At 47.2% G+C, this 12,999-nt stretch overlaps 2 protein-coding genes across 5 annotated transcripts in view; one reads left to right on the forward strand and one right to left on the reverse strand.

Annotated features, from left to right (window-relative positions):
• TG (thyroglobulin) overlaps positions 1–12,999 on the forward strand; it is a 243,372-nt gene that overhangs the window by 138,582 nt on the left and 91,791 nt on the right. Inside the window, exon 40 of the mRNA XM_070632069.1 lies at positions 1,541–1,743. Coding sequence (XP_070488170.1) covers positions 1,541–1,743 — 203 coding nt within the window. The remainder of the gene's footprint in view (positions 1–1,540; positions 1,744–12,999) is intronic.
• Positions 9,335–12,999, reverse strand: part of SLA (Src like adaptor) — a 64,161-nt gene continuing 60,496 nt past the window's right edge. For all 4 annotated transcript variants that reach the window (XM_070632112.1, XM_008515506.2, XM_070632113.1 and 1 more), the window contains 2 exons: positions 12,219–12,351; positions 9,335–11,343 (listed from right to left, as the gene is read on the reverse strand). In XM_070632112.1, coding sequence (XP_070488213.1) covers positions 11,133–11,343; positions 12,219–12,351 — 344 coding nt within the window. In that variant the 3' untranslated portion in view covers positions 9,335–11,132. The remainder of the gene's footprint in view (positions 11,344–12,218; positions 12,352–12,999) is intronic.

Raw genomic sequence — 12,999 nt, forward strand, 5'->3', positions numbered from 1 at the left:
AAGATAGGAAAGGCCCGGGGGAGGGGGAGGGCTCTGGCAGAGGAAATCACCTGTGCCAAGCAGGGGCCTGGGAGAGGGTGGACCGGCGTGTTTGAGCAACTGATGGGCAGCCTGGGTCTGCAGCACAGGCATAGGAGGAGACAGAGGGGGCCCAAGAGACGGACGACCCAGGCCCATGGGACCTTGAATGCATTGGAAGAACTGAGCTCGTTCCTAAGGACAATGGGGTGAGATGGGAGATTCTAGATAGGATGGGGCAAGGTGTGTGTGTGTGTGCCTGTGAGAGACAGACAGAGACAGAGACATAGAGAGAGAGACTTGATCAAAATTATAAGCTTAAAAGACCACTCTGGGTGTGGCATGGAGAATTCATTGGCAGGAGGAATATGCAGATGCAGGAGGCCAATAAGAGGCTCTGAGCAGAGATGGCGGCTGAGATCAGTGGAGAGAGAGAGCCCACAGAGAGCACATGGGGAGGGAGTGGGGATGCGGCAGAGCAGACATCAGGGAAGGCCCACAAGGCTGTGCAGGAGCAGAATGGGTGGGTGGAGCTGCTTTTGAAGGAGAAGATCAGAAACTCTGGAGATGCTGCTGGCCAGGGTGCTCAGGAGACTTAGCATCAATTCCCTGGGGGACGGAAGGAACCTGAGGTGCCTGTGAGACAGCCTCCTGGAGAAACGTGAGGGTCTGGAGCCGGCAGAGTGTTCTGAGCCGCTGGCGTGTGCCCCAGAGTCATCAGCGTGGACGTGGTGGTTGAAGCCATGGGATGGGCTGAGGTTTCCTGGAGCAAAGCTGGAGAAATGTACAGCCTCAGCCCACAGCAGAACAGGCCTGGGCGTCTGGGGCAGTTAGTGGTGTAGACCGACAAGGAGGATCTGTTGAATCCAGAGGACGGCCAGATGGTCTTCAGCATGTAGTGTCCCAAAACACCATGGAGAAGAGCATGATTTTTTCGGTCTGGATCATACCGTTAAAAAAAATAATAATGTTGAGCTTTTAGTAGATGTTTACTGAATTCTGTGAAAAAAGGAAAGAGAGATCAACTCAGTTGAATGTTATCGAAGGTCGCAGAGGATGAGGGAGTGGGAAGGAACGAGATCCAGAACCTCGCTAAACCTGGCCATTATTGGGGAGGCAAAGGTATGGAGAGCCATGGCAGTGGGTGAAGATGTGGGGCAGGAGGTTCATCTCCTTGCTACCCATTTGCCAAGCAGTGGGGTGGCCTGAACATGTACTGCCTCTAATCTGAGCAGCGGCCCTCGTCTGCCATGGGAAGCTGTGGCTCAGAGAGGTGGAGTAACACATCTAAGTTCTCCTAGCTAGCAAAGGCTGAAGCGAGAGTTCGCACCTGGATGGGTCTGATTCCAGAGCCCACGCTCTTGCCACTGTCCCACCCTGTATGTGGAGCCACTGTCCTGACCGGTGCAGACAGGAGGCTGGGTGCTCCACAGGTACCATGTGCCTGGCTCAGACAGCACTAGGATGATTAAATTCCAGGTTGCAAAATCACAAAGGGTTAAATGCTTTCCTCTCTTTGAAGGGTCCAGTGAGGTGAGTGGCAACTGGGGGCTGCTGGACCAGGTGGCGGCTCTGACCTGGGTGCACACTCACATTGGAGCATTTGGCGGGGACCCTCGGCACGTGGCCCTGGCAGCAGATCGTGGCGGAGCTGACGTGGCCAGCATCCACCTTCTGACCACCAGGACTGCCAACTCCAGACTCTTCCGGAGAGCCGTGCTGATGGTGAGTCGCCTGTTCTGCCTCCAGCCTTGCTGCAGATGCTGGCCGGGCAAGGTGGTCCTCTCCTGCCTCTTGAGACCGTTGACTTCGACTGCTTGGTTTTCCCTTATCCTTAGTCCTGAGTGTGCACCCTGCTTGTGGCCATCTTTCCATGCGCACGTGAGCCAGGATGCTGAGGGCTCTCCTGACTGCTGTCCACTTGTATCTAAAGTGGTAATGATTCTAGATGGTGACTATTTGCTTGGAGTGTCTCATTAGGGTTTAATGAACTGGACCCTCGATTACCTCTCTTGTCAATAGACAAACATAAGGGGTTGGGATGCAGGAGGAGAAGCTTTCCGGAAATCTAATGATGAGAGCACAGTTTAGCCGATACAATGCTGAATACACTCAACAGTGTCGCCAAAAACAGGAGAGAAACAGAACCAAGAGGACTCTCATCTACCCCGGTGTCGCTTCCCTGATCTTCTCCAGGTTCGATCTTGGAATCTTCCCTTAAGCTGCCTAGTTTCTTCAATAGCCCGCGCTCCATCCTCCCTGAGATTCTGTTCTTGTGACATTTTATTGTAGAACAATATTGGGTGATTCCTTGCTCTCGCTAGTCCCTTCCACCTCATTGGAAGGGTGAGGAGAGGCAAGGCACCCAGAGCTTATCCACATGGCTATCCAAGGAGTGGCAGGTAGGTGGGTCAGCAGCCACAGGATGAGGGACAGAGAAAGAAAAGTTTGGCCAATTAAGTTGTCGACTGTTGAGTGAAGGCAAAGAATAGAACTCATAATTCTACTGGATGGTCTGAAGCACCTGCTAGGTGACGATGACGATGATGGTGATGATGGCGATGATGATGGTGATGATGGCGATGATGATGGTGATGATGATGATGGTGGTGATGATGATGATGATGGTGATGATGGTGATGATGATGATGGTGGTGATGATGGTGAGATGATCATGATGATGGTAATGATGATGATGGTGATGACGATGATGGTGATGATAATAATATAATGATGTTGATGATGATGGAATAATTATGATGGACAAAATGACTTGGTTGACCACAGCATAAGCCCTGATGGCTATTCTGTCATTAATTAACTTCTAATTTTATTGAGCATCCACCTTAGGGCAGGTGCTATGCAAGGTGCTGGAAATCCCATGCTGAATAATACATGTCCTAGTTCTCAGGAAGCTTGTAGTTTACTGGGAGGAGTGAGAGACAAACACTTCAAGCAGATATTTAAAAGAAGGTCTTAGGGTGGCTCAGAGAGAAGCCCCAAACTCAGCACAGGGGACAGAGGTAGTGGCATAGGGGAGCCTCCCAGGAGGGGGGGGGCTGAGCTCATGCTGAAGGCTGTGTGGGCATTAACTGTAGGCAGAGTCCAGGCGCCAAGGGAAAGCTGGATCTTCGCTGAGATCTGCCCATCACATGGTGCGTCTCGAAGACAGGGTCTTCGTGGGCAGTGGTGTGGCGGCTGGGAGGCAGAGAGCAGCCAGACGGCACTGAATCCAGCCTGGCTTTTATCCTGAGTGCATGGGAGCCATTGGAGGGTTTTGTCTGTTTGCTTGCTTGCTTTGGTTTCCCATGTTACATTTTTAAGTGTATAATTCAGTGGCATTACGAACATTCACAATGTTGTGCAACCATCCCCACTAATCATTTCCAGCACTTTTTCATCATCCCAAACAGAAACCCTATACCTATTAAATAGCTCCCCCTTTCCCCTTCGTCCCAGCCCGGGTGACCTCTATTCTACCTTCTGGTCTACGAATTTGCCTACTCCGGGTACCTCATGTTAGTGGAATCTGACACGACTTGTCCTTTTGTGACGGGCTTATTTCACTTACCATAACGTCTTCAAGGTTCATCCATGTTGTAGCCTGTGTCAGAGTTTCATTTCTTTTCAAGCTGAATAACAGACCGTTGTATGTATATACCACATTTGGTTATCCATTCATCTGCTGATAAACGTTTGGGTTGCTTCCACCTTTTGGCCACTGTGACTAGTGCTTCTGTGAACACTGGTATGTCATCAAAGCGTTTTTAAGCAGGTGGGAAACTTCCTTAGAAAACGCTTTAGGAAGACTTCTCTTAGAGCTGGGTGGAGGATGAATTTAAGAGGAGCAATGATGGAGGAAGAGAAAGCAATGAAGACAATAGTAAGTGACACAAATTAAGGGAAGATGGAGAACTATTGAGGCCAGTGCCGTGGACCAGCCAGCAATTCTAGAGACCATATAACCACACCCCAGCTTTGTCCAGCCTTCCTGAGATCCAAACCCTTGATCATAAGGAGGGTAGGCGAAGTGTCATTGTTTGGGCATAACTGATGCTAAATCAGCGTCATCGTCATCCTCCCGTATAGGAAGCAGTGCCACCTGCCACTTCGTCTCTCTCCTTCGGCCGTAGGAGCATGCCAGTGTTCCTTGAAGGGTCCATTCTCTACTCGGCCTCACGCAGGCAGTTTCCTCTGCACGGAACCCTCTCCTCCCATCTTCCTCTTTGCCTGCCCTACTCGTCTTTCAGGGAATCCTTCCAGACTTCTCAGTCTAGAGCTGGACCCCCTTTATATGGCTTATGCTGTCTGTACTTCTCATGATTTCCCACCAGTAAATAATTATTCCTGTTGCCATGTCTGTCTCTCTCACAAGACTGCAAGCTCTGGGAGAGAGGGGCCAGGGGTGCACCCACCACAGCTTCTCGCAGTAGATGCTCCATAATTAATATCCAGGCAGCGAATGAGCCCATGAATGGAGGACTGTGCCCAGGGACCCACAGACTATCCACTCCCCTCCCTCCCAGCCCTTTCCTGTGTTTCTTGTCCTTTGACTGGGGTTTTATTCAATCTGCCCTCTGTAGTGGCTCCTTCTTAGTGGCAGGAGGTCTGAGCACAAAGATCTTTGAATTCCTGGTCTTGAGAACAGACCTTCCCGCCTTTGAGCCGAACCTGAAGGGCTTTCTCCAGGGCCGTCTCAGCCACCAGACCCTCACCGGGACCCAGGAGACACCAAAAATACCTTCCAGTAGGCCCAGAAGGCAAAATTTTCTTTTCGAAATTTCTGGAGGATTTAGGTGTTTGGGGAATTTCAAAACTAATCTGTTTTAACAAATGGTAGAGTATTTAAAAATAAACCCTCCGTCTGTTTTAGTCATTTAGGAGCAGCTTTTACAACTGCTCCCAGAAGTCCTTGGGATGCATGTGAAATTATTTGGAATCGAGAGACCTAAAATGCTTCAATATATTAGCAGTTCTTAAACGTGTTCTTTACCAACAGATGTTGGGGAACGAATGTGACTTGATGATATATTCTTGGATAAAATCTTAAATTTTTCTGCAAATCTTGGGGCTAGAGCTGTTGAAATATCGGGCGAGACAGACTCTCATGATAATTAATAACTCAAATTTATTTGTTTAGCATGATTGGGGCCATAAAGTACTTTCAATATATTATCTCATAGAGTCCTCACATTGATTTGCCGGGAGTGTTAATGTTATTTCCCATCTAGAAATCCAAGACTCAGGGATGTTTAGTGACCTGCTGGAGAACACACAGCAAAGAAGGAGCTGCATCAGGGGCTAGGACCTAAAGCCAAATCCTGCGTTTTCCCAGTCTATGAGGCTGCTTCTCCTGGAACTGGGGACTTTTTGGGAGTCTCAATGTGTCAGAGAAAAAGCCCAGGCCTGGGATCAGACAAGCCCGCATCAAGATCCTGGCTTGGGGTGAAACCCTTCCCTCTACATTCTTCACGGATAAAACAGGCAAGGTTAATTCTGTCTTCCAAGGCCCTAAGAAGTGGTCATCCTATAGGGTTTGCAAAGTGTCCTGCACACTATAGGAACTCAAGAAATCCCAGTGGCCCCGTCCCACGCCAAGCATAGGCAACTCCAAGCAAAAGCAGGTCCAAGGACATTTCACCTGCCTGGGGGCCGGGATGGAGGAGGAAGAGGGGTACCTTATTACAAATCTGCATTCTGTACCTCTGATGCCCTGTCCAGTTTGAGGAGAAGATAGAGGAGGTCGTGTCCTCTGCCGTGTGATTCACAGGACCCAGAAGAAATTTCCATTGCTTTCCTTCGACATTGCCCCAATTCTGCATTCCTCAGAATGAGGGCCAGGCCCCATGAATTGGCTTCAAGCTGAATTTTCCTGTCTCCTTTCCTGCTCTGTTCCTACACGAACCCTTCACTCCAGGCTCACCAGCCGGGACCATTCCTAGAAAATGCCACGGCTTCTCTAGTTCTTTCCATTGCTGTGCTGCGGTCAGCACGTCCAGTTCCCCACCTGGAGAGTCGCTCCGCCCCTCAGGCCTCAGCTGAAACAGGGCCATGAAGCTTCTCCTCATCTCTTAAAACAGAAAGAATCTTGACAGTCAAGAGATTGCTTTTTAGCTGTTTTTAGGAATTCTGCTTTGTTTGCATGCTCGTTATTTTTCTAACATATCTTATTCCAATTCTGCTATGATTGGGGATGTGAGTTTATCCTCTTCGTTCTTCCTTAACATTTAGCACAGCATCTGGTCCAAAGAGGACACGTGAGACCATGCTGAGTTCCATTCAGCTGGTGGGGGGAGGTGGTGGCCTGGGCCCAGAGCACCATTTTCTCCTCTTTTTGCACGTGCGTCGTAATGTGACCACTCTCCCCTGTGCTACTCTTGACCAAAATTGACCCAGCTAGGAGGTCGGCCCCGTGGCCAAGTGGTTAAGTTTGTACGCTTTGCTTTGGCGGCCAGGGGTTTTGCCAGTTCTGATCCTGGGTGCAGACACAGCACCGCTCATCAAGCCATGCTGAGGCAGCGTCCCACATAGCACAACCAGAAGGACCTATAACTAGAATATGCAACTATGTACTGGGGGGCGTTGGGGAGAAGAAGGGGAAAAAAAAGAGGAAGATTGGCAACAGATGTTAGCTCAGGGCCTGTCTTAAAAAAAAAAATTGACCAAGCTGTTCATGGTCCGTGATGCTCCCATGTATATTTTAGAATAAGTTTATTGATTTTTAAAAAATATTCCTGATAGGAATTTGATTGTAGTGTCATGGAATTTTTCAATTAATTTCAGAAAAATATGTATGTTTTTATGGGGTTAATTCTGGCATCCATGAATCAGGTTAACACCATAACCATGAGTGTGGTACTTTTATCTCTGTAGGTCTTTTCATAGAGTTTGGAACTTTTCTCCATAAAAGTTTTGTGGAATCGTTGTAGGCAAATCCCTATGTGTGTCATAGTTTGGTTGCCACCATGAGTGGTGTCTGTTTTTCTATTGCGCTTTCTAGTTGGTAAATGCTGGCAGAGGAGAGTAAGTTGGTTCCAAATTTGCTGAGCTCTCTTAGCACCTTCTAACACTTTGTGTCTTGGTTCCATTGGATTTTTTATGAAGTTATCTCGTCCTCTGCAAATAACGGCAGGTCTGCTTGTGTACCTGTTGGAGCAAAAGGCTCAGCTTCTCTAACAAGGAGACCCAGCACTAACGCAGCTTAAATAATAAATCCAGGTCTTTTTCTTCTGTTTCTCATAACATTTCCCAAGGTGAGGAGTTCAGGGGTCTCGTGATCTCTCAGGGCCTGGGTACCTTCTAGGTGTTTCTCTGCCATCCTAGGGCGTTGTCCTCATCTTCAGGGCTGAGTCTGGGTGGCCGGGGGTTCCAGACAGCAGGGAGGAGACAGAAAGAGAGGAGGGCCACCCCTGCTGACCTAGGGTGGAGGAGGGTACATTCCCTCCTGTGGAGCCCCCAGGGCCGTGCAGACCCACATCCAACTCGCTCTCCTTCTCCTTCTTTCTTGTGATCATTCTTGTTCGTGTTTTTATCAGTCATATGAATCTTAGTCTTTAAACATGTTTTCCTTTTTAAATCTTCTTTATGACTGCATTTTAAAAATCCTATTTCATTGAAGTCTGCCTTTATCATAATCTTCATTTCCTTAGCAAACTGCTGTTCTTTTGGCTTCTTGAGTTGAAAGCTAACCTTGCTTTTCATTCTTTGTTTACTGATCAATGGACTTCAAACAATAAATATCCCTCTTACTATTGTATTAGCTATGCCCCCGAAGTTTTGAGAAGTAGCAATATGTCATATATTTTTTAAATATTTTGTTATTTCTTTCATTATTTTCTTCTTAACACAAGGACATTTTTTTTTTGGCTTTTAGAGTCGTAGACTTTTTACCCATCCTTTTGCAAACTGATTTCCAATTTTACTGCATTATTATCATACAGCGTGAATTAGAGGATGCTGACTTTGAAATTTATTAGGACTTTCTCTGTGACCTAATATATTCTTCACTTGTCAGGAGAAACATTATATAGTGTTATCGAAATCTTCTATCTAATTATCGATTTACTTTTGCTTAATTTATCAGTTTTTGAGAACCATGTGTTAAAATGTCCAAATAAAATTATCTATTTGTCTCTATAATAGTTGCTTAATACATGTTGAACTTATATTGTTAGATTAATATAGGTTCAATCATTATATCTTTTTAATGTATTCCTTTTGTAACATCTCTTTTTGCTCTTAGGTAATTTATTTTCACCTTTAATTCCATTTTGCCTCAAAATTCAACTCTTTTTCCTTTTGTTCATTTTTGCATGAAAAGTTTTCCATCCCTTTACTTTCAAACTCTACATCTTTCTGTAACTGTGTCCAGTAGATCACACAATGCCAGAATTTAAAAAATTCATTCTTGACACAGTAGCCAGTGTGCTATTTTAAACATATAAATGAAATGATATTGCTCCCCTACTTGGATCCTTCCACTGGCTTCCCATTTCTCCTAGAATAAGCCCTAACCTCCTTTCCCTCCTGTCCAGGGCCCCGCAGGACCCATCTGCTTCCCGACAGCTGTCTCTTCCCCACCTTGGCTCCCTCAGCCCCAGCCACCTGGCCTTATTTCAGATCCTTCCCCGTGCAGTCTTGCTTCTGCCCACGGGAATCGCCATGCTGTCCCTGCTTCCTCCAGCATTCTTCCTACATCTTCGCATGGCTGTTTGCTCTCATCTTTCAGGCCTCGGCTGTACTGTGAGCTTGGACGTCTCCCCTGGGAAGCGTTTCCTAAGCATCCGATTAAACCATCCCTGGCCTGTCGTGCTCCCTCCTAGCACCCTAGGCCACCTTCCGCACTGCATTAGTCATCGTTGGAAAGTTTCTTGTTTATGGATGATATCAAGCTCCATGATACCAGAGACCTCAGCTGGTCTTGCTATAGCTCCAGCGCCTAGACCAGTGTCTGGTTTTTAATAGGTGCCCCAAAATATTTGTACAAAGGAATTCTTGGAAGAATGGATATCAGAGGTCTCCCAGGTAATATGCAGAAGTCTCCAGGTGAGGCAGAATTTTCCTACCAGTCACTAAGGACTTGTTCTCGCCCTCAAATCCTTCTGTCCGCCTTCGAGTTTGATAAGACACCCCCAAAAATCATAAAATCCGGTTTTCTTAAGGCTGCACCTTGAAAAGAGGCTGAACTGCTTAACGACTGTTCCTGGATCTCGCTTCTCTTCAGTTGCAGGTTTATTTGAAAATTCGAAACCCCACAGAGCTTCTGAGTGACCCGCCCACCCACCTCTCACAGGACGCGCTCTCCACATTCCAAAGGTTAAATATGTAGTAGGTTTATTTTAATCAGGAATAAATACATGATTTAGCAAAGTGTAATGCTTCCCACTTAGAAATCCCTCTGAGTACTCCCCAAATGTCCTAACCACATTAGTCACAACGGAAAACAATACATAAGACGCTGTACAGACATCTAGAGTGGCGACGTCACCCGGCCTTATGGTGGGAGTCAATGTCCACAGTGATACATTCATTTCCCATACGTTGGCTGCTCGTTTGAAACAGCCCTTTGGGATTGTTGAGGAAACCACAAATGTCTTCTGGTATAAACACACTGGAATGTGATGATACAGAAAATCATGTCAGCGCATATGCACACGACACAAGCACACGATCTCAGATCTACGGAATGCGTATGGTAAACAGACTCCTCATATGGGGCAGCAAGAGGCACTGCGTGCACCCCTTTCCCCCTGAATCCCTTTGCAACAGGAGAAAATGAGTCACGGATGCATCCCGGACCCCTTCCTACAGGATCCGGATTTGTGGCCTGGAGATAAATGCGTCTTCTTTAGATCTTTACTGTGTTTTCTCTCTCATCTCTTAAAATGATGTATGACACAATTAAGCCACTCTTAATCCCATCTTTCCTGGAGCTCAGCATTTTTATTCATGTGGATGCCAAACCCTTTTGGAATAAAATACTGGATAAATTAACTCTTTAGAACTTATTGATTTCCTTTTTTCAAAAAAATCCAGGCATTCTCACCTACTTAATCCAGCCAACTCTCTAAAGGTCCAGCTGGAACAGGGGGTCCTGGGTCCTCCTCACCTGACCCCAATCCTACCAAAAACCAGGACCTGATTTCTCCTTTTACACCCCATTTTCATTATTGTTTACACACTTTTCTGCCTGATTACACTGTGAGCACCTCTACTGGGGTCAGGGGCCTATTCATCTCTTTTTCTTTTTTTGACCTGATATCTTACATGGGTCTTAACACAGGGCCTCTGCAGGCAATCATGAATGAATAACTGATGCATTAATATAGGCAAGAATCTCAGTGTGCCAGAGATGCGCTTTCTGTGCTGCAAAGCCATGGCTGGGGACAGGGTGAAAGTTCGCACCGTTCCAGGCCATTCTCTTGCTCTCCCTACCAGCAGCTTCTCCTTCTCCCAGTTGCCTTGCCCTCTATAGAAGGACGGAGGCCATCCAATCTCTGCACATGTGGTCTGGGTACTGGCAGGCCAAAAGGATCTCCTGATTCCGGGCTAATAAGGAAGGTTAATGTTTAGTGTCACTGAGTTCCCTTAAAAAGACAGGAGCTGCGTACCAAAGATCTCTTTAGGGATTGGTTAAAAAAGGTCAATGCAGGGGACCAATTTGCAAACCAGGACCTTCTGCCAGGCCACCGCTTTTGGGTCATCTTCTCAGGCTTCTTTTGTTCCAAAGTTCTCTCTAATGGCCTCAGCGTGTGACCATCTGGACGGTTTGTTGGAGAATGGTCCTCGTGTACTTCCTTGTGAGAGAGTGTCTGTCTTTCCCACAAACACGACAAGCACACACACACACACACAGGGTTCTTCTGAAATGTTGCCTGATCGCATCATGAGTCAACATTGCGTGATGTCCTGTACTGATCAGACACCAGGGATGGGTACCCTTTGTCATGGTGTGGATAGAGAAGATGCAAGGTCAAGTCTCCACGTGGCTTCTCTTGGCTTCTGGGAGACGTGAGGTTCCCCAGAGACCAGGGGACCTGCCTCTCTGTAAGACCCCAGGTGACAGTTCTAGCCTCTGTTCCTTTTGGGCACACACCATGGTGTCTGCTGTCGGGCTAGTCTTCAAAGTACGGTGGAGGCGAGAAGAAACTCTTCCTCTTGCTTCCGCTGTACATCAAGGAGAGGCTTTTCTTCTTTCGGTCAAAGGAGGTGCTGTCGTCACTGGTCAGGGAGAGGTAGGAGGCGATGCTTTCCCGAAGGCCGTAGCTGAAAAGAGACTCATCCACGCCCAGTGGATTCTCTGCCCCCTCTGGGTCCTGCTGTAGTCTGCGAGGCGGAAGGAAAGAGAGCAGAGGAAGAGGCAAAAGAGAGAGACGTGGAGGGGTGGAGGACAGGAAAATGAGAAAAAGAAGGGAAAAAAGGAGCCTGGTTAGTATTTCTCTAACTTATTGTTCTAATTCTGGTTCTTACATTTGTGGCTGCATGATCTTGGAGAGAGAACACTTAAACTCTGTGAATCACCATTTTTTTTGATGGCTAAAACGTCCGACTGTAAATTTTAATGAATATTTCTTTATGATATTTACGAGGGAGAGCAGTTTTATTCATCTCCCAGGCAAGTCTGATCTCTGATTTTCTTTGAATTTGCCAGTGGGGTGTCTGAGTCAGTGTTTAATTAGTAAGATAACCCACCAATCCCCAACTACAGATATTCCTTAAAATACAACAGCTGACAATCAGACAAAACAAGTCAGTGGGAGACTATTTTCCGTAAAAAAAAAAAAAAAAAAAAAAAATCGCCTTAGGATTTTGCTGGTGTGTTTAAGCTTTCTGAGCAAGTTTAAAATAATCTTAAATTTACACAAGATTTATTTGCATGTTACCCTCTAGGATCCTAACAATTAGAAAAAAGCAAGGCGGTATCTTTCAGCTGGAAAATATTCTGTTAAAACTGAGTGGGGGCTCGACAGATGTCTGCAGACCTGGGGGACGGAGGTTCTTGGCAGGGAGTTGAGCACTGAGGCTGAGTCTGTCTCACGGGGGCAGTGGGATTCCACAGGTCTGCATCTGCCCTGAATGTCCCCTCTTGGGTTTCAGCAGGGCTGGCTGTAACTGACCACGGTTATCCTCTGCCAGGCTCGAACGCTGGTTTTGGGCTTACACTTTCATGGGACACACATACACACAAACACACATCCTACCTGGACACCCTCTTCCAGTCGAAGGTCTTCTGGCGCAAGGTGACAGGCGAGGCTGGTGCCCTCGCTGCCGGGGTGGTCGTGCTCTGAGTGAGGCAGGGTGTGGTCAGCACACAGCAGAGGCCATCAGCCACCTCTGAGGAGGGAAACAGATGGCCAGTCAGTGACTCTGGGACGCTGCAGCCAATGAGGGGTACGGGGCCTGGGGGACCATCCAGTACAGCTCCCTGGTTGTTCACATGGGGAAACTGAGGCTACGATTTGAAAGGGGCATGGCAGGGCTGAGAGTCATGCACCTAGATGTTGAAGAGATGTTAACATGGCCTGAAGATGCACTGCACTTAGCTTGGCACGGGTAGAGAGTAAAGATTACGATCCAGAACCAACCAAACTTGAGTGTGAATTTCAGCTTCACCCCTGATGGTGAATCACCTTGAACCTCTCTAAGCCTCAGTTTCCTCAACTGCCAAATGGGAGGAGTGAGCTACCGAGTGAGCACAGCTGGCAGAGTGCCTCTGTGAGCCCCAGCCTCCAGGGTTCCTCCCTAAGGGGCCGTTACATCAACTTTTTGGCGTGAGCCTCTTGCATTCAAGGGGGTGCTGTCTATGATGCCAGTCCCCCCAAAGCATACAAAGAAGCTTTTCACACAGCACAGGTGGGCTAATGCATTTGTAGGAACAAAGGAAGATAAAAGAAACAAGGAAAGAAGACAGGAAGGGAGGGAAAGAGAGATGGAGGAAGGAAGACAGGAAGGAAGGAAGGAGAGAGAAAAGAAAGGAAAAGG

This window comes from Equus przewalskii, chromosome 8, assembly GCF_037783145.1.
Source record: "Equus przewalskii isolate Varuska chromosome 8, EquPr2, whole genome shotgun sequence".
Taxonomy (NCBI): Eukaryota; Metazoa; Chordata; class Mammalia; order Perissodactyla; family Equidae; genus Equus; species Equus przewalskii.